Source organism: Poecilia reticulata, chromosome 17, assembly GCF_904066995.2.
Source record: "Poecilia reticulata chromosome 17, P_reticulata-male-v2, whole genome shotgun sequence".
In the NCBI taxonomy this organism is placed as follows: domain Eukaryota; kingdom Metazoa; phylum Chordata; class Actinopteri; order Cyprinodontiformes; family Poeciliidae; genus Poecilia; species Poecilia reticulata.
The window spans coordinates 29212778-29240325 of record NC_088846.1 but is presented as its reverse complement, the minus strand read 5'-3'; the positions used below and the strand labels follow the sequence as shown (position 1 = coordinate 29240325).

At 40.7% G+C, this 27548-nt stretch overlaps 2 protein-coding genes across 2 annotated transcripts; one reads left to right on the top strand and one right to left on the bottom strand.

Moving 5' to 3' along the window:
• The first annotated feature begins 938 nt into the window (after window positions 1–938).
• Window positions 939–23156, top strand: ranbp9 (RAN binding protein 9). The gene is made up of 14 exons (XM_008434799.3): window positions 939–1602; window positions 3932–4043; window positions 6447–6499; window positions 9342–9509; window positions 11409–11431; window positions 14408–14592; window positions 16779–16891; window positions 17763–17871; window positions 18034–18188; window positions 18427–18580; window positions 18770–18891; window positions 19177–19328; window positions 19662–19773; window positions 20162–23156. The coding sequence occupies exons 1-14, from the start codon at window positions 1386–1388 to the stop codon at window positions 20290–20292; spliced, it is 1806 nt and encodes a 601-aa protein (XP_008433021.2). The 5' UTR covers window positions 939–1385; the 3' UTR covers window positions 20293–23156.
• Window positions 23157–24703: 1547 nt separating this feature from the next.
• Window positions 24704–27542, bottom strand: nol7 (nucleolar protein 7). The gene is made up of 8 exons (XM_008434800.3): window positions 27304–27542; window positions 26987–27047; window positions 26496–26551; window positions 26397–26422; window positions 26274–26325; window positions 25997–26118; window positions 25625–25702; window positions 24704–25004 (listed from the first exon to the last, which is right to left on the bottom strand). Exons 1-8 carry the CDS (start codon window positions 27525–27527, stop codon window positions 24931–24933), a joined length of 693 nt encoding a protein of 230 aa, XP_008433022.1. The 5' UTR covers window positions 27528–27542; the 3' UTR covers window positions 24704–24930.
• Window positions 27543–27548: the final 6 nt, after the last annotated feature.

The window sequence follows — 27548 nt, the reverse complement described above, 5'->3', positions numbered from 1 at the left end:
TCTGATAAATGCAACACAAGAAAGAGGACAGACAGACAAATGAGGAATGCAGTTTAAACCATTTTATATACTGGTTAAAAAAAAATATATATATATATATATATATATATATATATATATATATATATATATATATATATATATATATAATATATATATATATATATATATATATATATATATAATATATATATATATATATATATATATATATATATATATATAGGCTGCACAGTGGCACAGTTGGTAGAGCTGTTGCCTTGCAGCAAGAAGGTTCTGGGTTCGATTCCCAGCCTGGGGTCTTTCTGCATGGAGTTTGCATGTTCTCCCTGTGCATGCGTGGGTTTTCTCCGGGTACTCCGGTTTCCTCCCACAGTCCAAAAACATGACTGTCAGGTTAATTGGCCTCTCCAAATTGCCCCTAGGTGTGAGTGTGTGTGTGCATGGTTGTGTGTCTCTGTGTTGCCCTACGACAGACTGGCGACCTGTCCAGGGTGTACCCCGCCTCTCGCCCGAAACGTTAGCTGGAGATGGGCACCAGCAACCCTCCCGACCCCATTAAGGGACAAGGGTGCAAGAAAATGGATGGATGGATATATATATATATATATATATATATATATATATATAAACATCTAAGCATTTGAATGTAAAGTTGAGTGGAAGAAAAAAATGTATGGGGATTAGGGATAACTGGTGAAAACTTGAATAAATCAAATAAAACAACTTTTTATTTATGTCATATAACGTTAGTTTGATTATTAATAGTTTGATGTATATAATATAGACCAAGAGCAGTTGTGGGATAACAGAAAGTAACAATAACTCAGCGTTTGACTGTAAAAGTACAGCTCGGTTTTTTGGGTGCAGGTTTGTCTGTTCATCTGTTTTTGCACATTCACAGTTACTGACTTCACATTCCCATAGGAAGTGAGCGGAGCTGCTCTCAGCCAATCAGACTCGCGGAATACGCTCCGACAACAAACAAAAGATCGAGCCTAGCCGAGCTTATTATACTTTAGTCGATCCGCCTGGACTAACGCTTTTGTTACTTTGCTATCCACCCGGACCTGTTCGTCTGTGTCTCAGCCGCTCTCATCAGATCCTCTCCTGCAGATATTGTTCCCTGTAGTGTCTATGTTGTGGCTTTGTGTCAGCTAATGTCAACCTGAGCCATTTCAGCGATCAGTTCGGCTAAACACGTTAGCCAGGTTAGCTTCTAGGCTAACCAGCTCTGGCTGCCTCAATACGAATCAGCGAAGCCAGTTAGCTTAGCCTCCTAGCTAGCTAGCTTTGCTAACCCCCCTTTAAACTCGACACTGACCGACTCCAGCAGTTCTGGCTTGTTACTGACAAGCCACTTCACTAAAAGCCGTGTGGTAGCCATGTCTGGACAGTCGACGGGCTGTGGGTTTCTGATGTCGGTCGTTGTTCACGGAGACTCGGCTCTGAACGAGCAGGAAAAAGAACTAAACCAGCGACTTCGACGGCTCTATCCGGCCGTTAACGAAAACGAGACCCCGCTTCCACGCTCCTGGAGCCCGAAGGACAAGTTTAGCTACATCGGACTGTCTCAGAACAACCTCCGTGTTCACTATAAAGGTATGACAAAAAGACACGTTCAAAGTTTGTCACTTTATTTAGCTTATGCTAACATGCTAGCCTAACTTCACAGCTAGCTTAGCGAAGGCAGCTGCTGTTTGTGGCTAAAAACAAAGTAGGCTGGGTAGCCTGATCAACAACAAGGCGGAGAGGACATCTTGCAACCCGACCAGCTGGCGAGGTGTAGCCGCTGCCAAAATTCACCTCCCTGCTCGTTAGCTTCGCTGCTACCAGTTAACCAGCCTGCCAACCCCATTAACTGTCTCCATGAAGCTTCCTGTGCTGACAGTCCGTCGACCTATCATGTTCTTTAATAAATAACCTACCAGAATAAACATTTTTGATTGAATACAGACAGAGGTGATTACAGACCATATCTGCTTCAGACAGGTCAGAAAAAGCCAAACTGTAGCAGCTAATTTAGCATTACAGGTTGATTAGAAATGTGAGAAAATAGTGTCAAATGTCGAGGTTGGGTTCAGGCCTCCATGATGACATGTTAGATTAGTTCCTTGCTGCTGAGGGTTTAATATCAAGTGTCTTGTCTGACATCCTGGTTGGATTAGTTGCCTAGCAAAGCTGTCACAGTAAAGGTTTTGGGTGAAGGCCTAGAAGAAAAGGCTAGTGCTTAAAAAAAAAGGTGCAACTGTGCTTCCTGGGTGTGTTCTGCTATTCTGGGTCTGACCGGGCCTCTGCACACACACATCCTCTTCCTTGTTGCAGACAGAACATTTTCCTCCTTTCCACAACAAATTCACTTCAGTACTGCATAGCAAGCTTGCAAATGTTCAGCATTCTTTCACACAATAATACAAAGCTTGTATTTTTTTTTATCTCCAGGGAGCAAAGCATATTTTTCCAGATTTAAATCTGCAATTATCTGCTGACTTTATATAAAATTATTTTGCAAGTCATTGGTTCTAATTAAGACCTATTTGATTAGGATCTGCTTTATGGAGCTTTTTTGTTGATGATTTAATCTGTAATTATTTTCCTAATCCTTTTAGCAAATCTTAAGACTTCACTGTTAAATATCGATTAACGGTAAAATCATTAGAAATGCTGGAAATCCTGGAAAAATTTTGAAATTTTCTGGTGTGCTCATATTTTTTAAACGGGAAATCGATTAAGGATAAGTGTTTATGCTAAATAACAGCATTTCTGTGTTGCATTTGGTAATATAATACTGCAGAATCATCAAATTCACTACATAAATGCACTGTAAATAGAAATCACATACTTTCATGGTGAAATCAATAATTGGAGATTGGAGTAAATATTAAAAAAAGTTCTTTTATTAACTTAATACAATTAAACTGTTTCACTACATCAAGAACAAACCCTGTTCTCACTCCTGGAAGACGTGCGTTATTTTTTTACTGGAATATTAAAAACGTTATTTATTCATCTGGAATTATTCTTTATTGTGACTCCGCCTCAGAGGCTTTGGATGGGAGAACAAATCTAAAAATCTGCATGCGAGTTTAGGTGTTTCATTACAATCTGAACCTGCAACAGAGCTGACATTTTCTGCTCACAGAATGCAGTAAATATGGACATCAAATCCTCTCGTAATGTAATTTGAGTTTAAGTGATTTAATTGTAAAAAAAAGCAAAACAAACTAACAACCACCTGAACTGTAACTGTAGCATATTTTGTTGCTTCTGTCATTGCGATGGCTCTGTATTCTGTATGTTGGGAATGTTTGTTGTCCACGTATTGCAAAGGCTTCAAGCTGCTCCTGACTAACATTCAGCCGTGTAAACATGGCTGATATTTGACCCCTAGTGATGCACTCATCCAGCTGCTTGAGCTAATGTTAGCTTTATAGACCGCCAGCATGAGCGGGTTCACAAATCAGTACATGAGGTTCAGACCATGATGACCTCATAACCTCAGCCACATTTACAGAGAGAGTTTTATTTTAAATGACCAGAAAATGAAGAATTTAATCTGATTTTCTTCTTGTTTTATCATAGAAATCTCACATTTTTAGCAAAGTCAGGAGAAAATGTTTAGAGATAAAGGAATCAGCCGCAGTAAAAAATAATTTCAGCTTCATGTTTGTTTTTGGTTGTTGTGTAAAACATTTAGATTACTTCCTGCTCTGATTTAAAAGTTTATTAAACCTTAAAGCTGGATCAGATATCTGTGACCTGGGTTCCTCGTTATCAGTGAGGACAACACCTCAGCGATCAATTTAAATCTGCATACAGTCCGTCTCCAGGCTTTCCTGTAGTTCAGGAGAAGCTTTTCGTCTTTATTTATAGCAGGTTGACCTTGTAGACATTTATTTGTAATAATAAAACATTGTTTACTCCTTCCAAGGTCATGGGAAGACCCCTAAGGATGCTGCGTCTGTGCGGGCCACCCACCCCATCCCCGCCGCCTGCGGCGTCTACTACTTTGAGGTGAAGATCATCAGTAAAGGCCGAGATGGGTAAGAGAGTTAAATATTGCAGAGGTGTGGCTTTGTTCTAGTTTAAACTGACTGTAAAGTTAATTGACATAAAGGTTTTCTATCAACTTCCAGCTCGAAGAAATGATTTTTCTGCAGTTTGTCGCATCGATCATCTAAAACAGAAACAGTCATCATTACTCTGCAGGTTGTGTGAAAATAAATTCATTGGATATAAAAAAATCCCATCCGTTTCACATGTGATTTAATTTGCATGTTTAAAAGAGGAACGGCTCTCCCTGCCGAGTTCTCATGTGATTAACTCCAGACCCTCCTTCAGACTCCAATGATATTCTCATCTTGGATAAAAACACAAATTATATTTTATGTTAGATTACAGGGAAATAATCTCAAACTTCTTCCCAGATTATTCAGCAAACAACCAACAAAATGTCTGGATTAGATTTTGAGTTTGCAGAAATGAAACGTCTAGTTTCTAAATCTGTGGTTTCTACAGCTAAACATCACAAAATTATTGAGTTTTAAATCCTCTTAAGAAACAAAAAAAAAGAATAGTGAGGACTTATTTAATCATATTAAAAACAACACTTAGAAAAATCAAAAAGTAATATATTGGTTGTCACTCCACTCTGGTTTATCTGACTAAACAGCAAAGCTCTGAATCTTCATAGTTTGGTTCTGAGTTATTAGACGCAAAACATTAGTATGGTGCAGAAAAGCTGCAAAGCTCTCAGGAGCAACGCAGGAAATAAAAACGAAGCTTCGGTTCAGATTTATGCTCCAACATGTCGGCTTTGTTTGCAGCGTCTCGGTGTGGAAGAAAATCTTTTAACGTTAAGGCAGAAATCATTTCAAACATTTAAGTTTTTAAGTTTTAAATCAACATTTCAGTCATAGTCTGTTAGAAATGCTGGTTTATTTCCCTTATTAAAGTAAAAAACAACCTTTAAAAGAAAAATATTTTTAATTACAATTTAGAATTTATTAGAAAAAAAACTATCTAAAAAGAATTTGAGTGAAGTATGTTCAGATTTTTACAATTAAGGCTTAGAAAAATTAATTTGCACAACTTCTAACTTATGAATGTTGTTCCGTTATTACTGAATATCAAATAATAAATTTAATCCAGAGTGGTTAAACCCAAACGGTTTAGTCAAACTGAGTTTATAATTCATGTATGCATGGAAAACGACATTTTAGTGATGCTAACTGAAAACTGATCTGCTGATGTTGGACTCAACAAGCACTGATCTCTGATCAGTCTGTCCGAAACTAAAAAATCCAACTGTTTTAAAATACTTGAATGCACCAAACTTGATGGATAATGATGAGTGAAGATGGAACCGGGTGATTTTTGTGTCATGAGGGCATTTTAAAGTGAAATCAGGAGATTTTAGAAGCTGAAAGACAATATAATGAAGACAATTTTTATAATTTTCCCTCAGTAATTATGTTACTTTTGGTTGTTTTTCTTAGTAATCACAGAGAATGTCTCTTACATAGACTTTCCATTACTTCTGCAACCAATACAATAAATGATTGGTCACTTCCAACTAAAAGGTTTGGAAGAAAAAGAAACATTTTCCTCAAATGCACTGATGTCGCAGTTCTTGGAGAGGAATCAGAACTGACTACATTTCTATCAGCAAATGGTCATTTTTAAAGAACCAGCAGTTTATATTTAGGTCTCAAAATAAATAAAATCATAAAACATTTCTAACAGGATGGATACATTTTCTACTCTTTGATTTTTACGTTTTGGGAAATAAAACATCAAAATTTGGGAAAAGCAATTAGTTTCCAACATAACGACTAGAAAAAATAGTTTTATGGTAATTTTGTTGAAATTCAACACAGTTCAGCTGCAAAATGCAGCATTTATTGTTTCCATCTATATTTTCTTAAAAATTGCTGGTGCTACATGTTTTTTACGTAGAGTTCTGTGGAGGGTCCGACGAGCCACTTGTGGCTCCGGAGCCGCAGGTTGGACACCACTGGCCTACATGTTCAGACATGCTGGCGTTAAAAAAAAAAAAAAAAGATTTTTAGCTCATTGATCTGATTAACCAAAAAAAAAAAAACAACAACTGAGTTTGGTCTCAGTTTGAAAGAAACTTAAAGCATTCCTCTGTTTGGTGAATTAACCGTTGTGTTGATGAGGCCAACACTTTGAAATAAACTTGCCCGAGTTTCATCTTCCCTCCTTGTTTCTTTTTAAACCGTTTTGTCCTCCGGCTCGAACCAGAATGTTTGCTCGTGATAACGGCTCACTGCTGGGAGCTTCAGGTAAACGGAGGATGATTGAAGTCGGTGCAGCAGTAATCAAAGCAGCTGCAGCTATAGGAGCGTTTTTATTCCTCTGTGTCCTCCAGAAACATCATGTCTTACATGTCAGGACTGAGTTATTTGTGTTTCTTCTTCCAGCTACATGGGGATCGGCCTCTCAGCTCAGGGTGTAAATATGAACAGACTCCCTGGTAAGTTCACTGTGTGTGTAATTGTTGGTTTTATTCTGCTTGTGAGGATTCTGCTGAGCAGGAGAAACGTCTCTTTGAGAGCAAACTTCAATTATCTGATTACATCTGCATGTTCTCTGTTGGCACGGCTGCAGCACAGTGTTTATAGGAGCTGCTGCAGGAAGACGAACGAGGGAAAGTCGTTCAGCCGACTGTTCTCACTCAAAATAAACAGAAACGCACTAAAGCTGCGGATTAGACGTCAGCTTTTGAATCTGCTGCACAATGAATCATGAATATATCGTCATCACAATATTTATGTCGCAAAAGGACAGTTTGGAGAGCAGTAATTGTTGGCTTATGCAGTTTGCAAATTCTGAAATTGTATAATTTATGCTAATGCAACATTTAGCTAGTAGGACAGAGTGTCATGGCTGCAAAAGCTCACACTAGACTCAAATGCTAAAGGTCACATGGAGGAGGGAGCAAAGATTAGAGAGGAAAGCCATCACCTGATATATCATTGCAGTATTTTCTAACATGTGCAGCTCAGATAAGTTATTTTATATATAAATTCTCATTACTGCTGTTTAAAATAGTAAAAACTGATTGGTCTGGAATAATTATTTTCTCTAGTGGTGCTCCAGTTTTCCAGCTGATTTATTTTAAAGGCCTAACCTTTCAATACTGATTTTCTTTTTCTCTCTTCTGAAATGTTGCTGAATGTAGCCAGAAAGTTGCTGAGTTGGTAAAAGTGGAGCGACTATTGTTGACTACAAACATGCAGACATGACCTGGTGTCGCGACCCAGTGGGTGACTTTTAGATATTTGCCGTGGTAGATAATATCGGCTTCACATCCGAGTATCGGCCGTTCTCTGATTTGTAAAGACGAAGGGAATCTGGGCCAATTTACTGTTGTAGTCCTAATTTTCTCCACCGTTTGTCCCATGAGCGCACCATTAATATGATTAAATGCAGCTACTATGGAGTTTAGTGGCAAGAGTCACACTTTATGAAACTGGATTATCTCACATGTGAATGTTTTATTTAGGAGCAGTATTTGTTTTCAGGGAGCTAATTTTACAGATTTAAATGAGCAAAATGGATCCTAAATTCATCCTGGGTGCCATAACCCGGCTCTGATCCAGTTCTAAGGCAGACACCCACTTCTTGTTCCTATAAGCGAGTTCTCCTCCTGTGAGCGGGTCCATAAGACACGGCACCACTTCATCAGCGTCATCCAGCGAGGTTATCAGAGCGAGCAGGAGCCCAGACAGCCTTTCATTAGTTTAAAACTGGACCCACCCAGAGATAACAGGGGGGCCAGAGATGGATGGAGGCTAATGAAGGAGTGGTAACTGAAGAACGGCTGCAGCCGAGCCGCATGCAGGCCGGGCTGGGTTACATTCTGCAGCGGCGCTGGAACGTCCAGCCTAAACGGCCCGAGGCCAGCGGGGCTGAAAGTGGCGTCCTCTTCAGAGGACAATGGGCTCGGTTCAAGTTTAGCTCCACTTCAGGGAAACTGGGACATGTTCGTCACTCATTAAAAGCCAACAGGAAACACTGGACACACCTGTTAAAGGAACGGCACAAATAACGACCATATGAGGTCAACTTCTCAGGCTTCAGGTCAACTGAAGCTAGTTGCATTCTGGGTAAATGCAACTAAAACAAACACGCTGGCTGTTGGGTAAAATAAGGTTGGATTGTTTAGAAAACCCTCATTTTCATAGGAAAATGTGAATGGAATGAATTAGGATGGTATGTTTTAATCCTAAAACATGTTTTAACCATAAAACATACCATCATATTCATTCCATGGTATGTTATATAATCAAAACATACCAGGTAAAAATAGCAACGGTTTATTTATTTTCTTTTTTTTGTTGTTGAATCACCCAGAAGAGTCCTTAAGCAAGATTTAGGGTTCATCATTCCCACCGACCCAGTTTAGTTCACTTTAATGCGGCTCCAGTCCGTTTGCCTAGAAAGTCCAGTTCCTCTGTTGAGGTGTGAATGCTAATCAAATTCTCGTCTGCCTGCAAACCTCGGTCTGTGTTCGGTTTAAGTAAACTCCGGTGCGGTTTGAGTGGATATGTGAACGCAGAGCGAACCGGAAGTGGACTGCAGCGCAGGGCATTCTGGGTAAATTCAACTAAAACAAACATGCTATAGACTGGTGCTAGCGCTAGAAATGGCTCGTGTTTTTTTTTTTTACCAAAGACTAATCGTCCAGTTGCTAAAATCTGACGTCACTTCATGTTTGCGTACATGTAATGAAGAAGGAAGTTGCACTCGGCGTCGTCTCCTGAGGTTTTTGTCGTTTCCTTTAGTGATTCTTGGTGCAGCGCCCCCACAGGCGAGGAGAGGAACAGGTTTTTCAAAGGGTTTGACTCGGTACATTGAGAAAAAGAACCACAGCAGCTGAAAATGCAACAAATGTTGTTTAAAGCCTTTTAAATCCCTTCACGTTGCTGTCCTTTTGTCCCGTTACCAACTACAACCTCTAACAACTAAAGACAGCGGAGCGTGCTGAAGCATGAATTGTGGCGTTTTTCTTGCCTTGTCAACATTTTTGGACTCCTTGGCTAGAGCCTCTGTCTCCCTGCAGAGTTTCTGGCTGCTGTTCATTCATAATTATGCAGATTGATTCAGGTGCAACCTCAGCAGTTTTCTTTCAGACACACTCTTTGATCCTCATTCTGATGAGATCAAGATTTTTATAATTTTCTTTTTTTTAAATACTTCCAGTGTTTATTATTTTTCAATTTTCACCCGTTGATGAAATCTGTTGTCTGACTGCATCATCTCTGCGTCTCGCCTTCGCCACCGCTCACCTTTGTTTTGCCTTCTTCCTTCAGGTTGGGACAAACACTCTTATGGTTACCACGGTGACGACGGCCACTCCTTCTGCTCATCCGGCACCGGGCAGCCCTACGGCCCCACGTTTACAACGGGCGACGTGATTGGCTGCTGCGTTAACCTCATCAACAACACCTGCTTCTACACAAAGAACGGCCACAGCCTAGGTGAGTCTCGCTCTGTCCCCCGCTCTGTCCGCTCTGTCCTCCGCTCTGCTTCGCTCTGTCCTTGTTCTGTCCGCGCTGTGTCCCCCTCTACTCTGCTCTGTCCCCCCACTCTGTCCGTGCTGTGTCCCCGCTCTGTGTCCTGCTCTGTCCCCGCTCTGTCCGCGCTGTGTCCCCTCTCTGTCCACTCTGTGTCCCCGCTCTGTCTCCGTTCTGTCCCGCTGTACTCCGCTCTATCCACGCTGTGTCCGCGCTCTGTCCACTCTGTGTCCCCGCTCTGTCCCCATTCTGTCCGCGCTGTGTCCTGCTCTGTCCCCGCTCTGTCCCGCTGTACTCCGCTCTGTCCGCGCTGTGTCCCCTCTCTGTCTACTCTGTGTCCCCGCTCTGTCTCCGTTCTGTCCCGCTGTACTCCGCTCTGTCCACGCTGTGTCCGCGCTCTGTCCACTCTGTGTCCCCGCTCTGTCCCCATTCTGTCCGCGCTGTGTCCCGCTCTGTCCCCACTCTGTCCTGCTGTAGAATCCATAACTACGTTCCTGTTGTTTCACTGGATGCGTTTACTTCCTGAAACCAAACAGCTGCGTCTTTCTCTGTGTTTTATGCTGCTGGGAAAAGGTTGAATCTGCACCGGCTGCAGGAGAGAATCACATATTTAAACGTGTTTAAGCTCAACGAACCTCAGGATTTATTGTTCGGCGTTAAAAACTGTCTGCATATTTACACAAAACAATAATTGTGAGTGCAGATGAAACTGATTTGGGTCCACTCTGAGGACCAAACAGCTGAGCTGCACTGACGTGGCTCTGGGTCTCTTTAAGCCAGAAAGCGCTGCATGCCTGATAGGGGCTGATTGTCTGGTCACATGCGCTGCTGCCTGCGGCTCTGTTCTGCTCAGCAGTGGGACAGATGGAGATGCTTGTCGTCTTCTTGAACCTTTTAGCTGCAGATCAAATCGGTTGGAGCTCTGAGACTTTCTCTGGTTTTAGTTTCACACATTATTCACCACGACGGGATCTTTGAATGCCAAAGAGAAAAATCCATCTTCGCACAATATTGGCCCAAGTCTTTTTTTTCTAAAACATTTTTTTGGGGGAAAAAAACATATCAACAAAGAGACGGTGTCTATTTTGCTGTTTATCCCTGTTCTGGGATGCCTCTGCCATTATTATTTCCTGTACAGCTACCTGCTTAAAGATGAACAGTAGCGCCCTCTTCTGGATGGAGGCCACTCTACAACACCGACAGGTCAATCTAAGTGGATGTCATCAGTTAATTCAATGGATCAGATTTATAAACTATTAATCAACAGTTGATAGTTTGTTTACGCCTCTGATTTAAGGTTTTATTTCTAATCAAAGTCGGTTGTATTTTCTGAGATCTCCCTTCGTCCACATGAACACCAGGGGGCGTCATTTTCTCTGAAACTCATTTCCAAAAATGCCTCTAAAGTTCCCTGAAGAAACGTTTCTGTGAAGACAAATAAAATGCTTGGAGCTCCCATTCTTTAAAACATTTGGAGTTTTAAATGGTCGTATTTTCTTCTCCTTATGCTGCGAATCCTTCAGCTCATATTGGCAGCTGTGACCCAAACTGTGGTTTAAACCCAGTTGGTTAAACTGGTGAATTGCTCCAGGGTGTTTCTGCAGGGAAAAGGTGACTCTGGTTTCTCCTGAACAGATTCCAGATTTCCAGATAAATTTCTGTGCTGTAGAAATCTGTGTTCAGCTGCAAACCAGATTATTCTTCATCACTGAAACAGTCTGCCTGGTTTGCACAGCTTGGATTAAATTAAGCTTCAGCTGAAAGATAACGATCCCATGTAAACAGACTGAGGCCTTCTGCTGCTTTCCGACATGGAGAGGAAACTTCTTGTTTATGCTGACTCTTTGTATTTTTTCTCTGCAGGTATCGCCTTCACAGACTTGCCAGTAAGTACCAGCTTCTGTTTCTTTTTCTTCTTTATTAATGGTTTATTTGGTCGTTTCAAGTCTAAAACAGATGTTGTTCTTGTCTGGATGCATCAAGAAGTTTCTTGTATTCTGTGGTTTTTATGATGACTTGAGGGAGTTTTGGATCAGAGGATGTTTTACCTTCTGGTTACTGACCTCTGGCTCTGGTCAGCTGTTGGATCACAATGTGCCACAAGCTGGAAGTGATGAATTTTTAATGAATCCTTTGTTTTATTTATTAGTATTTCCAGTTTTTTGTTGAACTCAAAGCTCTTTGATCTTCATTATTTACTAGTTTTTGCTCTTAGTTAACAGTAAAACTGCTAATTGTTTAAATTACTCAAAGGTATGAGTTGTATAAACAAAATTGTGAATAATGTAAAATATTTGGCTTAAAATGGTAATGGTTTTATAGATGCGTTGCAGTTATCAGAGATTTGACCATTATACCAAGATTTAATAGTATTTTTGAGGTAACTGAGTTTTTATCCTTTCAAATCAGAAGGAGCTTTCAGAAATCATAAACTGCGTTTAAAGATGGAGAAACGTGTAAAATAATTTGGTTTAAAGTTCAACTTTTGAGCATCTGATGTTCCTGCTAAAAAAATGCTAATTTTCACTTATTCAAGAATAAATCCTTCACATCTTACTGATTGTTTTGTATAAAACAACCTGCTTTGTTAATAATAATCTAAAATAATTTGACGTTCTGACATCAAACTCACTAGTTTTTATGTTTTATACTTTTAAACCTTTTTATTTTGCAGATATTAAAGATCATTTTAAGTATTTTACATTTTGTACTTGAGATAATAAATTCAGTCTAAATTTCTTTAAAAAACATATTTAATAGGCTTTGGGAACGGAGAATGTTTTTAATCTATTTTTCTCTCCCTTTACTTTAAAAACAAATTACAATATTTCCAGAAAGTTTATTTTATTTCTTAAAAGTCCAAATAAACAGAATCTGTTGAACTCTGGGGAGCCGTCGTCACTCTGAACTACGGAAGCCCAGAGGAGGCGTTGGTCAAAAAGAAACCAGATTTTTCCAAAAATGAAAAATTCATAAGCAGCATTTTCTCACCAGTGAGTCAAAACTCCTACTTAAACAATTGAAAAGTGTTTATAACCTCTTTAACGTCAATTTATAAGTCAAGTTGATGAGTTGATGGTGGAATATCATCTCTTTGTGCTTCTGCTTGATGCAGAAAACGTGATGCACGTCATGAAAACGGGAAAGTTTTTGCCGTTTTTCTGCTTCCAGCTTGCATTTTGTTACATAAACAAATCATTAAAAATCACTTTAATCTTCAGTGTGGTTTCATGAATTGTGGTGATAAATGTTTGAATCTTTATTCTGTATAATTTTGATATTTTCTGAAAACTTAAGCTCCAAGTATTGAGTTGTTGGAAATGATAGATTTATGAGCCGTAATCAAATCAAAGCAGCTCCAACATAAAGGATGTTATTCATAGAGGCATAAAGGGGCATTTCCTTACTGCAGATTATTGAAATATTATTGTTGGTATGTAGCGGCTCCACGTCATAAGTAGCTTTTTCCAGGAACATAGACATGAATTTCATAAATGAGTGCGAAAGACCCCAGAGGATCAGTGGGAATTGGTCTCCGTTTGTCTGAAACTGAAAGTTTAGAGATTTTTTTTGCCCTTTTTCCTCCTCCTGCTGCTTTGTTATGGTGAGGAACTCCTACATGAGCAGGCCGAGCTCCTGTGACATTCATGCATTCATTAACCAAGCTGAGAACGAGGTTTTTTTCCTCCTGCATGCTCGGGTTAAAATGAAAACACAAGAGTCTGTTTTCTCGGAGAAGAAGTCGCCTCGGCCCCAACAGTGATCTATTGAGCTGCACAACAGACTTGGCTCTGAGCCTGACATTCATGTTCCTCCAGAGTTGTGCAGTGAAGTGCGTCACCTCGGCACGGCTGACCTTTCTGCCAACTGATCCATGGAAAAGACGAGTGTGGCGGACGGAGACGCGTCCAGCTTTTATTCACTGCATTTATGCTGCATTGGATTTTGTTTCAGGAGTTGATCTTGTTCTGGTTGGAAAACCAGTCAGATGAGCTGCTTTAGCAAAACGGACTATATTAATGTATTTACCTCACTTCTAATGAGATAAATACTGAGATTTTAAGGTTGTTTTATGCATTTCTTATGCCGTAGTTTTGTTTTTTTTATTCCTGTCTCTGTATCTCCGAGATGAAAATTATCCATCTGGCTATAATCTCATGTATTTACATGAAAATGTTCATTAATGTGTTTTGTCCCATTTTTAAAAATGAATGTAAACAAGTGAAGCTCATGTGGTTTGATGAAAAGCAAATGTGCAACTTTTTCTGTATTTTCTGCACAGCAACCATATTGGATTCCGAACCTCCAGCTTTCCCAGTCTGAATTCCCACTATTCCAAGATTCCTTCTGGGATCTTGGAAAGTCTCATTTTTGAGTACAAATGTTCCTGTTCTGATTTTAAGAAAATTGAATTCCTGCCTGATCTGTTATTAAAATGTAGAAAATTATGTGGATGTTTAAAGGACATTTTAGGCCCTTTTATAAACTATAAAGTAGAAAAAACAGTTAGTGTTTTAATTTTGCTTTGAAAAGGTTAATTTGGGCTCCATATGCATCAGCATTTGAACTTCCTTACAATATCGCAGTTTCCTGACAGAAGATCTACACCAAACATTTGTTTTCATTCTGTATAATTACCACTTATTCTCACCTCTCCCAGTTTTATTTTTGGATTTTATGCTGAAAATATGTATTTTTTTTTAGGGTTAATTGTAGTGAAAATGTTATTTCCTCAGTTTTCCTCTTTCCTGTTTTTCCTCCTCATTACTTCCTGTTTTGATTTATTGTCCAGATTAAATTCCTGACCGTTTCCTCCACTTCTACCTACATTTAACCCGTCGCTCTGTGTGCGTCCTCTGCAGCCAAACCTGTACCCGACCGTCGGCCTGCAGACGCCAGGCGAGGTGGTGGACGCAAACTTCGGCCAGCACCCGTTTGTTTTTGACATCGAGGACTACATGCGAGAGTGGAGGACGAAGATCCAGGCCCAGATCGACAGATGCCCCATCGGAGAGCGGGAGGGCGAGTGGCAGTCCATGATCCAGAAGTAAGGGGGTTAAAACACCAAACTGATCCCCTTTAAACGGCTTTAAAATCCTTTTCTGGGCGTTTCATCGGAACCGTTGTCGTGTAAAAACTAATGAGACAATCAGAGTTTAAATACTTGATCACAACGGTTGTTTTTTTCAGTTGCTGATGGTTGACGGTCTGTTTGGTGCGTCACTGTAACATTTTCCTGAAGTGGGCGGCTTCTCCCCCTGCATTCATGGTTTCTGTTTTACAGTGCAGACATCCCACTGCAAAACAACAAAGTCTTACCAAATGTTCTCAGTCTAATTTCTAGTGCAAATATCTTAGTACACTTGAAATGAGAAAATTATCTGATGAGTAGCTGTTATAGCATAGGAGCTTGTTTTAAGTCCTTAATACTGATGAACAAATATTAGTTTCACTGGCAGATCATCTCACTTTTTACCAGATTATTTTCTTTATTATAGGTGAAATAATGAACAAATTCCTGTTGGAAATGAAACATTTTTGAATTGACATGAAGAAGCAGTTGAAAGTTGATTCACCTTTGAACCTGTGCTGCTTGTTGACACAAAATGGCTGCTGTGACGATTATTCATCACTTTTGTTTCTGTGGAAAATTTCTTCCTGCTTTTGTCCAAACAAAAACATTTTCATCTGCTGCTGGTTCGGATAGAAATCATATTATAAGAGGTGTTATGTCTTAGGTATATAAAACTTGTATTTTCCATTAATGATGCAGTTATCTGCTAATTTAATGAAGCGTCATCCTTTAAACTCCCCGACTGTTTGAACATTTCATTTCTCCGTCTAATCTGTCGTTTCAAACATCATAAACTTTTACTGATTCCTGCTAACAGCAGATGGTTTAAGTGTTTCTGGGTAGATTTAGCAACGTGCCGCTAAGTTTCTCTGGCTCGACTACATGGAGGTTTTTATGGTTATGTATTTTTTTAAAGATCATGAATAGTTATGATTCATCCTGAAGCAGAAGATTAAACCACTGAGGCTAAACAATCAGAGGAGGAAACAAAGTCAAATTGTTCTGTTCTGGATGTTTCAGAGGTTCTTTGTTCAGTTTCCTGGTCGTTAAAATGTTTTATAACTTTTCCCTGGTTATTATGTTGTAGCTGGAGTTGAGCATTTCCAGCCTGCTGCTGCTCAGATGACATGAATTCAGTCTGATGCTGTCAGACCTGATGGGATTAGTCTGCTGCTGGTCCTGAACGGATTAAATCTCCACTTGGTGCAGATTTCAGCTGGAAGGGAGGCAGGCTGTGGTTTTAGCAAAACGTCGCTGTGCAGGCTGGCTGCAGACAGACGACATGTTCTAGTAACACAAAGAGGAAAACTTTGAGTCTTTTAGAGAAGATTCTGTGAAGAAACGCAAGAAATCAGCTGGTCGGTTTAGTTGAAACAATGTGGAAGTGAGAACAAATGCAGACTTTCCTTTGCCTACAAACTGACTTCCTGTTTTTAATGAGTCTGTTTTTCAGCTGTTATATGCTTGTGGTTTTCCTGTAGACTAATAGAAAAGGTTCATTCTAGTTTCTGCTTCCAGTTTCGTTCTTTTTAAGAGTAAATCAGAAAATCTCTTCATGCCACTGTGGCTTAAAATGCGAAACATGAGCCTTCAGGTTCTGAAATGGTCAAATAAAAAATCCCATGAGTGACATGAAGGTGGCTTCATTTTCTGGTGATGGCAAGATAATTCAACTACAGCGTCTAAAGATCAATAAACTTTAATTTCTAACAGACATTTAACACTGGAAGACATTTCACATAACAAAACGACAAATAAAAGTGGCTGCAAACACATCGTCCTTTAAAACGTTTGTACTTGGAACCAATCCAGCAGACTGAAAACGTTCGTGATCCAGTTTTTGGTAGAGAAATGAGAAACAAATGGAAATTATTGTGTGTATTTTTAATTTATTATCCAATTAATTGATTTATTAACTCCTCATGTGAAAACCGCTCTGTCCGCGGGGCCCAGAGCAGGACCCACAGCGGGGCACTCTTAATAAACAGCTGATATCTGCTGCAGCACTCGGCAGGAAACTCCCCCCGTATTCTCAGCTCTGGACTGGAATAATCTCAGACGTGGCGTCGTTCCTCCGTCTGAGGCTTTGGGCTTCCCTACAGGAGTTTCATCGGGCCTTTCCGGTCTCTAACCGCTGAGTCTGTTCGGTTTCTCTGCAGGATGGTGGCTTCGTACCTGGTGCACCACAGCTACTGCGCCACCGCCGAAGCCTTCGCCAAGTCCACCGACCAGGCCGTGCACGAAGAGCTCGCCTCCATCAAAAACAGACAGAGTGAGTTTCAGCTGAAACCTGGCAGCAGCTCAGGAAACGTTCTCCTTTCTCCCGGGTCCGTCACACCTGGTGCAGGTAACCGGTGCTGCAGGTTCCTGCTGACGGCTCGACTGGCTGCCTGGAGTCCTTGAAAATGTTTGAATTTCAATTCTGTGTTTTCAAGGTTTTTAAAGTCTTGATTTTTACATAAAATCCTTGAACGTGTTAAATATTCAAAAGACGCAGTTTTGACATAAAACACAGTTTGATAAAAAGACTAAATTTACTTTTGAACCCAGATATTTTCATACACCGAATAATTAATTTATTTTCACTTGTCTGACATTAAATCAGATTAAACTTTTCTACCTTTAGGTCAGTTAAAATTACCAGAATATTTTCTTTTTGCTAAATGCCAGAAAACTTTGCAGGAACAATTTTTAGATGCATCTTTGTAACTTTATTCTTATTTTGTGTTTAAGCATTTAATTTGAACAGGGAGGTCATTTATTTTAACCCGATTTGCTTGGATTGTTTTAACATAAAGAATATGAATTATTTCTAATAGTTCAATTAATTATTGGACACATTAAATCAGAGTTTTGTTCTCAGAATAATCAGGTGTGTGACAGACATTTCAAAACATAAAATCTAATTTTTATTAGTAATGACAGTAATAAATTATGTGATTTATTAGTCTTTTAAAATCATTTGGGGTTTTTATCTCTGATTTCCGGTGTTGATGCCGACTTTATGTCCTTGAAAAGCTCTTAAATGTTCTGTGGGAAAAGTGAACAAACTCCGGTTTAAAAACATCTAAACCATGAGCAGGTTGATGACTCTTTGAATGGAAACAAAGCAAAGTGTCTCATTGACTGTTTGTCGGTTGCAGAGATCCAGAAGTTGGTTTTGTCGGGTCGGATGGGCGAAGCCATCGAGACCACCCAGCAGCTGTACCCCAACCTCCTGGAGAGGAACCCAGACCTGCTCTTTATGCTCAAGTACGACTCGGAGGAGCTTTTTGTAAAATAACCAACATGGATGCAGATCCCGACTCTATGCTCAAACCAGAACTTCTCCTTAAAAACTTATTTTATACGTTATCTGTCAGCAGCATCAATAGTCTAACTGTCGTCTCCTTGATCGCCCCTCTGTGTCTCCAGGGTGAGGCAGTTCATAGAGATGGTGAACGGGACGGACAGCGAGGTCCGGTGTCTGGGAGGACGCAGCCCCAAGTCTCAGGACAGTTACCCCGGCTCCCCCCGGCCCTTCAGCAGCCCCAGCCACAAAGCCAGCAGCTCCCAGCCCTACCTCACAGGTACGCCCCCTGCTGGGCGCCGCAGGTTTACTGGTTATCCTTTAGGATCCCCATCAGATGGGATGACAGATTTAACATACAAAAAATGTATTACAACAAAAAACCTTGGATTACTATTCTCTCGTTGTTGAGAATATTGGGTTAAGGTTGGAGTTGGTTAACCCTACTGCCATGTCATGGACTTTTATCCTACTGTTGAATATTTTCTAGCTGATGTTTCTCTTGTTTTCCTCTGCAGGGTTTGACAGCAACTGCTGTAACGGCGTGACGTCCAGTAAGAGCCACAGCTCCTCCCCCCACAGTCACAAGCCCTGCCCCTCCAGCTCTGGCTCCGCCCTCCAGGCCTCTGACGTCAGCCTGAACGGCAGCCGCAGCCAGCAGCCCATCACCAGGTACGACCTCTGACCCCTGTTCAGCCCTACGTCTTTTTCTGAACTTGTCTGGGGGCGGAGTTGCGCTTTCTTTCACAGAGGGATCATTTTAATTTTTAATTATCTCAGATGAGATCTCAGGTTTCTTCCTTATTCTCTGCAACGCTGAGGCAGAATCGACTCCACTTCCTGTTTCCTGTTTCCCCTCAGTAACGATGTGGACATGGAGGTCGACCACTTCACCAACGGCGTGACCGAGTCCTCCTCCAACGGCTTCCTGAACGGAACCTCCAAACACGCCACGGAGCCCGACGACTGCGACGCAGACATGGGTGGGTTCGATGCTTAAACGCGACATCCGTCATCCGTGCTGCTGCCTGGTTCCTGTCGAGTTTCAGTCCTGATTAATGAAGCTTTCTATGTTAGCAGCTTCTTTTCCAGCATCAGAATGTAACGACGAGCCGCTTGTAAGCTACTCCATACACAACGAAACAACAGAGACCGTTTGGTCGCAGCTGTAAAGCTTCTCCAAACCCTGAACTGTAAAAGCTCCAAATCACTGAGGTGACGTGTAAAATCTGCATGTCTTGCATGGCGGACCGGCCGCGGTTCTGCAGAGGTGGAGTCGGCCCAGTCCAAGAGGCAGCTGTGTGGCGGGAGCCAGGCGGCCATCGAGAGGATGATCCACTTCGGCAGGGAGCTGCAGAGCATGAGCGAACACCTCCGCCGGGAATGTGGCAAGAACTCCGCCAACAAGAAGATGCTGAAGGTTCGGAAAGCGAACCCGGTTATTTACTGCGCTTCCTCTGGCTATTAACTAAATGTCAACATTTTCCCATTTCCTGCAGAAAAAGTGTTTTTACATTGTGAAAAACGGGGAAAAAAAGACATAATGCAGCAAATATTTAACCAGAATATAATTTTTTGTTGAAATTTTTTAATTCAACAGATGAGTAGAAAACATCCAGAACATGAGCAGCAACAATGAAGCATGAACTCTGATCTTCATGCAGATGATGATTCTGCAGAACCTGGTCGTGTTCTGATGTCGGAACCTCTGTGTTCTGATCCAGTCTCCTCTTCTTCTTGTGTTCTGCTGCAGGATGCGTTCAGCCTGCTGGCGTACTCCGACCCCTGGAGCAGCCCGGTGGGCTACCAGCTGGACGCCGTGCAGAGGGAGCCGGTTTGCTCCACTCTCAACAGTGCAATACTAGGTAGGTCCGTTCTGACCGGGCCGGAACCAGAGGGGTGTGCCCTGACCGGACCGGGACCGGAGGGGTCCGACTGGTCAGAGTACAGGAGTAGTGTGCTTTTAAAGAGCTTCAGATATCAATTATTTTACTAATTAATTATTCTGATGATTGATCAGAACACCTGCCAGATTGCTGATTTTCCTTTATCCATCATTTTTTTTCTCTCTGCCATGACGACCAGATGTATGGGCTGTAAAAACTTTAGCATAAAACCTCATTTAAACGTTGAGCAGCAGAATCAGAGAAAATCTCTGCATGATATAAACTACAGGCGACATATTGAGCATAAATCTGGAGTTATGATGTTTTAATTCATCGTTTTTCTCTTCTTCTGTGTTTGTGTCTGCAGAGACTCACAACCTCCCGAAGCAGCCCCCCCTGGCTCAGGCCGTGGGCCAGGCCGCCCAGTGCCTCGCCATCATGGCACGAACTGGCATCGGCTCCTGCGCCTTCGCCTCTGTGGACGATTACCTGCACTAGCCACATGTACACGCGCACACACACACACACACACACATACACACACACGTTCTGAAGGCTCATCCAGAAAGCTTCCTCCCCTCGCTGCTTTAGAACCCGGCGGGGTCAGAGGTCGTTTCTGGATGCACCTTCAGAGATCGCCACATTAAAACGAACCGACCACCTCCATCGTCGTAAATAATAACCTTCACCCGGGTCTCTCAGAGGCGGCCATGTTTGCATCCTCCTGACAGGGAGGGGAAGTGGGGGGTTGGCTTTCAAAATAAAATACTCTGAGAGGCGAACTTGTGACTCGAAGCCTAAACACAAAAAAACCTGGATCAAACTTTAAAAAAAGAAAAAAAGGTTCCCAGCGAGCGCTGCGGAGCGCTCCGCCGCAGCCAATCGCAGCCCCCCGCCCTCCCTGCTCCCCCCGCCCTCCACTCACCCGGGACGCGGCGCTTTGGACTCGGGACTTCGAGGAAGCTGGAGAGAATCTGCAAGTCTCGACTTTCTCGTTTTTAATCTTCTGTTTAGTTTTTTGTTTTTCTTTTGAGCAGTTTGTGGGTAGGGGGCGCTGTGGAGGGGGTCACCTGCCGCCTCTTGTTTTGGTTTTAGTTTGTTTGTTTTCCCAGGTTTACAAGGCATGGTGCAGACCATAATGATGATTATTATTATTCTAATTATCATTATAATTATTGTTACTTGCATTCACAGTATATTTGTTGGGCACCAGCCAGAGCGACTTCCACCGACTTATTATAATAAAGGTCCCGATTCCACCGACTCCCCAGTGACCAGCGTGTGTACATGTAAACGTTTCTATATTACAAAGTGGAAATATATCAATAGAGCGACATATTTAGTTACCAAAATAATAAAAAGAGAGAGAGAGAGAGAGAGAAGCCTTTAGTACTTTTCCTGACACCAGCAGACCCCTGAAGCAGGCTGGTTGTGTCCAGTGTTTTCTGTTCGACTCCAGGGTTTCTGAGCAGGCAGTACAGGGACGACTGCATCAGGCCCAGAGCTGTTTAAAGCCAACGTTTGTTTATTTTTCTGCTTTCTGACCCACAAGAACTCAGGAGCCACAGTGACGTTTAGTTTCTCCTCCAACCAATCGGCTGATGTCTGGATCAGAACCCGGTTTGGATCAGAACCACAGACCTGAGGCCTGTACTCCCAGGCAGGATTACTGTTTAACGGACTTTAGGAAGGAGAACGCTTCCACCTTGACTGTTTGAAAAATATGCAAAACTGTAGAGAAAACAAAAAAAAAAAAGAAAAATTAAACCTTAAATGAAAATAAAAGTTAATTTAATCTGATTTTACAAGTTCAAAATGTGGTTAAAAGAAATTATTTTAAAAATCCCACTGGGTCTCCAGCCTGTTGTTCTTAATCTCTTAAATTATTAGGAGGATCTGAAAGTTACCAAAATAATCTAAACAATTAAAAATGTAAAAATTACAGATTTTGGTCCCAAACTAACCTGAGTATTTTCCAACTGCCTAAAATAAAAACTGATCAAATTCAACATGAATGGCCACAACGTGCAGTAATGTAACAAAATTTGACTTCAAAATCTAATTAAACATCTTTAAACCACATTATGCAATTAATTAATGCAGAATGGGATAAAATCAGCTCTTTGTAATAATATGGTGCATTTTTTAATAAACCACAAACCAGAGTTTGTGTTCATCCTTATTATTATATTTCTAATAACAATCAAGTTGTTTAAATTTAAACTTTGAACTAAAATGTCTGAACTTTTCGTTCAGTTTTCAGACTCGTAGCCAAAACACTTCATGTCAAATTTAATATGTTGTTAAAATGAGAAACGTTTTCGTTTTAAATGAGTTTTTCATCTTGTGACGATCCTGAATTTATTAATTATTTCCAACTTCTGATAGTTTGATGCTCCTGTACCGTCACTGTCCTCTGCAGGACCAAGACTAGTTACTTACATGATGATAAATTAACTAGAGGCTGAGAGACGTGAACAGATTAATTTAGTTTTATTTTACTGAAGGTGCATCTCAACATAAATCAACGTTTAAATTGAATATATCACGTTCATGTTCATTCTGAATATTTAACAAAATCATAGGAATAAAAACAATGAAAATGTAAAGTTTGAATTAATCCGGCTCCAAAGTACAGAGCTCAGGTCTGGAAGTTGAAGCAAATCCAAAGGAAATTCATGATATTTTATGTTTGAGGCTCTAAAACTGCAGATTAAAGAATGTGATCATAAACATCTGGATTCATCAGCTGCCGGTCCACCACAGCGTAGATCTAGATGAGCCTTCATATAGAAGCAGCAGCTCCAGAAACATGAAACCATCTCTTCTTTGAATCATCCAGTTTCTGACAGCAGTGGTGAGATATAACTGACTGGAAAGCACGGTGGTGGCAGTATCATGTTCTGAAAACGACCTTTTCTAAAACCTGACGTGTCGCCTGAGCGCTCAGCGACTTTAAACCAATCAGTTCTGGAGGGAAGCGGCTCCGCTGTGTTTTAATCCGTCTGGTTCCCAGAACTCATCCAGGTGGAACTAATCTGTTCTGTTTCATCTTCTGTTTTCCTCATTTTTTATCCTTATTTTTGCAGCTCACAAGCAGTCAAAAAAAAAAAAAAAGAAATCTTTAGACGAAGTGTCTGTTGTCTCTTTCTGAGTAAGGTCTGAACCTATGCATGCCATAGTAAAGTGGTGGTAAGATCCAGCTAATGTCTCCTTTCTTTCGGTTCTCCTCCTTCTAGCCAGGAAGATGTCAACCAGTAAGTTGTCCACTGCTGACTGTGTGTCCATTTGGAGATGATTAAAAAATGTGCAATTTGTGTGAGGGTGAAAAGATTTATATTAAAAACAAACCATGATGATGATGAGAGCAACTTGTGTGGATGCTGCATGAGGCCAGAGGCGAGAACTCTGTTCAGTTTAATCCCAGAAATAATCTAGAAAAATCCCTTCATGAAGCTCTGCATAATGAAATCAGACAGGATTTTAACTGACATGTTGCTCCTCTGAAAATAGAAAAACTTGTTCAAATTTAGTTTTCCTTCAGATTCTCTGAATAAATTGCTGCGTTGCCAGAAATCTCAGTTGCTGCTCAGTTAGCATCAAGCTAACAGACATTTAAGCTACAATGCTAAAATATATTTTATAAATCTGTCCAAGCATCGATGGATGTTTAAGCCAGTGGTTCCCAAACTTTCTCCTGAGCCCCTATGGATTACAAATGGCTGGTTGAACAACGTGTGGGAGGGGGGAGACTCCCTGTCCCTGGGGTGGGGGGGGGGGGGGGGGGGGGGGGATGAATGTACGTAGCTGAACATGGACAACATCGGTAGCCTACAGGCTACTTGTTAAGCTAAAGGTGCTGTATTGATATTAGCTAATCATCTTTTAGCTAACATTACCTGCATCCAACAGCTTCACTCAACTCAGTCGGTTAGTTTGGGGGAAAAACTGAAAAGTTCTTTGCGTTTTGCTGCCATGATTCTAACACACCTGAGCAGCTCCGCACAGCTGCAGCAGGTGTGAACCCAGCGCGAGTGTTGTAGCGCTCATGTTGCGTTTAAAGGCGACTCGGAAAAACGGGTTACCACATGTTAACGGATTAAACAGTTTTAACTGCTGATAAAAGTGACAGAGGACACAGATGTGGGAAGTGTGGAAGCTCCTACTGTATCAGATTGACAGGAATAACAGAGAGTTGGCCATTCTAAGGTAAAAACCCAGCGCATACAGCGTTCCTGTTTTTTTTTTTTTCCATCCAGACGGCTTCCCGCGCCCCCCAGTTTGGGAACCTCTGGTTTAGGCTGACAAATGAATTATGCTCAAACTGATGGATAAAACTGTTTAAGAGGAAATATTAACATTTTCCTGTAGTTTTCTAACTTTAGTGCTGAAGGTTAATATTTGCAAAAATGCTGCTGCTGCAATATTTCCAAACTTTTTGAGCCAATTTTTAGTAAAAACTTTATGAATTAGTAATAACCCGGAACAAGTCCTTTAACGATAAAGATGCTGGATGATAGAATAAAACTGTCCCTGAAATGATTGTGATAAACTATGTTAATGTTTAGAGACCATTTTCAAGTAATATATTGATAATGACCATGTAAGTTCACTCAAAGGCTCTGAAAGCTGGAAAATATTACAACCAAAAACAATGAAATAAAACAAACTAAATAATGATTCTGTAAACTTAAATATTACTCAATGGAAATGATTGAGCTGATTTTAATTTATCAGGTGATTATTGTGACACGTTAACCATCGATTGGATCAATGCTGGAATGAAAAAACAAAGATGGAGTCCAAAATTATTCATACCCCTGGAAGATTTAAAGTAATATGAAATATTAGGTTACATTGGTTTATAGTACCAGCAGGAATATGTGAAGCACTGACCAGCGAGGACAAATAATTTCCATTGATTAAACATTCAATGTTTAATCAAGTACAAAGTATAAAGTTCACCTTTATTGTTAAATATTTACATGTCATGAACAGAACTTTTCTCCATGGTCCTGAAACGAGGCTTAAAGTCCATCCTGGTTCGTTTCTCTGAAACTTTCAGTTCTAGTGAAGAAGCTCCATCAGATTCTTCCTCCAGATTTCTGCCATGCTGGATGATTCCTGACGTTCCGGTCAGCTGGTGGGAATCTGCTGCTTGTGGATCCACCTCTTCTTCATCTTCTCTGCTTTAGCTTTCTCCTTACAGGCTGCAAAAATCAGAGCAGGTCAAATTAAGGTCTTTATAGTTAAACAGAACAAGAGGAAATTAGAAAACATTTTAAATAAAAATGGTAATTAATGGGGAAAACTTTAACTAGAACTACATGCATTTATGAAACCAAATTATAGATTAAATATATTTTGTGTTTAAGTCGATTTATTAATCTTTCAAATTGTCTTGAAATTGATTTATTTTTCCCAACACAACCGGTTTACGTCAGCTTACGGCCTCCAAAATGGCAACAGCAGAAGTTAAAGTAAAACTTACGAGTTTATTGTTCAACAGTTGAACAAAGTTTTGAAAATTGTACTTTTTGCTATTCATTACCCCGTCGGTGTAAACATGATCAGAATACAAAACCTGAACCTTTTTTAATTCCGCACCTAAACATTACCCAGCCTGAATAAACTAAATGGTGCTACAACTAGTAAAAACTAAACTGGAACTAATCAACATGTAACTAATAAAAACTAAACTGGAACTAATCAACATGTAACTGATCAAAACTAAAGTCACAATAAAATAAAACTAAACTATAATGGAAAACCCAGAACTATTGACTTTTTAACAATGTTTGCAGCTCGTTAATCATGTTCTTGAACGCACCCCAGTCCTTTTTAACAAACTGCACGGCTGCGCTCTTATCCGCCCTCGTCTTGTTCCGCAGGGACAGCATCTCGTTATCTGGCAGGAGGAAAACAAAGCGTGAGCCTGAGAGTCTGGAGGTCAGGCGGCGGATGTCCCCACCGTGTCCCCGGCGGGACGTCCAGATGGACGCCCCAGAGACACGAGGCGGGAAGTTTCTGTAGCAAAGCTCAAATTGAGACAGATCATCGTCTTTGCAGACTTCTGCCACAGAGTGTAGCTTGCACTTTTATAAGTTTTACCAAATAAAAACTGAAAACAGCCGTCAGAGGATTCATGTCAGAAGATGAATCTGGTTTGAATCACTAAAGTCTGACAGGATCGTCGTCTTACTCGAGCTCCTGCAGCTTCCCGGTCCGTACAATCTGGACTGGATGAAATCCTCCGCCGCCTGCCGCTGGTAGTCGCTCTGCTCTCGATCCGTCACCGTGGAAACCGTGTAGCTGCCCCTCAGGCTGCGAGGCAGAGCAGCAGAGGAAAGACATTAATCTGATCTGATTTAATTAAAATGAGCAGAAATCTGTTGGGATGGAGGAGAGTTCCTCATTTCACCTCCTGGCTTTTAACAAATGTTTTCACCTATCATCAGACTAACAGGTTTGGTTCCTACTTTCTGACTCCTGAGGGTTTCTTTGTCTTCTTCTTCTCTTCCTCCTCTTCATCTGAGTGAGAACAACATGAATTAGTGATTAATAGACATTAATATTTACAATCCAACAGGATTATACCGTACCTTCATCGTCAGCCTGTTTCTGTTTCCTGAGAGGAAAAGAACATTTTAAACGTCGAGTGAAACGACAAACGGTTGAATGAGTCTGAGACGTCGACTCACTTTGAAGGAACCGAGTCGATTTCCTCCAACACATCGGCTGAGAGGAGTTTCTTCTTCTGTCAGGACAACGGAATAAATGTTTAAAACATTTATTAAAAGTTTCTTTATTCTCTACAAAAATGCTTTGTTTTAAAAAAATAATTGAAAAATAAACTGAAGGAGTTAAAATTAAGATGTTTATCACAATTTTCAGTATCATAAGTTTCCTGAAATCATGTGCTGACATTATGAATGAATGAATGCACTTTTCTTAATAAAGTATGTTGTAGGGTTTTTATCCCTTAGTTTTTCAAAATAAAACATTAAATCTAATAATAAATCAGATAATATAGCACTGAATAAATATTGTATTTCTAATCTAACAAGACCCGCAATGGAGGTTTGTGAACCAGATTGCAGTAATGGAGTAAAAGTGAACTCCAATTTATATAAAATGTTAACTATTTATGATGCAAAAGAAAAACACGTGAGAAGAAAAAAGTTAAACAGACCTTCTGTTCCTGGAAAAACTCCTGCCTCTTCCTCCTCTTCTCCTTCAGCAGCTCCTTCTCTCTGGAAACATAAAACAATTTAAACAAACTCCTATAAGTTTAAACACGAGTTTAACACATTTCTAATTATTAATAAAATAAGTTAAATTAGACGCTGCCGATGGAACGAGTAACTTGAAATATATTTGACTGTCTTGTAAAGTTGATCTTTCAGTCTTAATTCCGGTTATTTATCAGGTAAAGCTCTAAAAGGTGAAATGTATTGGATGGAGTTCTGTGACTCGGTGTAGCTTCGGAGCTAACTGAATGTTAGCCACCTTTTGGCCGTCTCCAGCGCCAGCTTCAGGCTCTCCACAGCCCGGGCCTTCGAGTCCTCAAAGGTTACTTCCTCCGGCGCGTCGTCGTCGCTAGAATCCAGCGCCAACTGGAAATTATCGGCAGCTTTTTCATTTTCTGCCTTTTTCTGCAAAGAGGCGCCTTTCCCACGTTGTTTTTTCGCCATGTTGTCCCTCTCTGTCGGCACCCACGGAAGTGACATCATCTCTTCGCGCAGCAGCGTGAT

Coding starts and splice junctions, on each gene's coding strand:
- ranbp9 (XM_008434799.3), top strand. CDS start 1,386: ATGTCTGGACAGTCGACGGGCTGTGGGTTTCTGATGTCGGTCGTTGTT. Junction 11,432..14,407: donor TCGCCTTCACAGACTTGCCA/GTAAGTACCAGC, acceptor CGTCCTCTGCAG/CCAAACCTGTACCCGACCGT. Junction 19,774..20,161: donor TCTCAACAGTGCAATACTAG/GTAGGTCCGTTC, acceptor TTGTGTCTGCAG/AGACTCACAACCTCCCGAAG.
- nol7 (XM_008434800.3), bottom strand. CDS start 27,527: ATGATGTCACTTCCGTGGGTGCCGACAGAGAGGGACAACATGGCGAAA. Junction 26,119..26,273: donor AAACCCTCAGGAGTCAGAAA/GTAGGAACCAAA, acceptor TCTGCCTCGCAG/CCTGAGGGGCAGCTACACGG. Junction 25,005..25,624: donor GTTTGTTAAAAAGGACTGGG/GTGCGTTCAAGA, acceptor TGATTTTTGCAG/CCTGTAAGGAGAAAGCTAAA.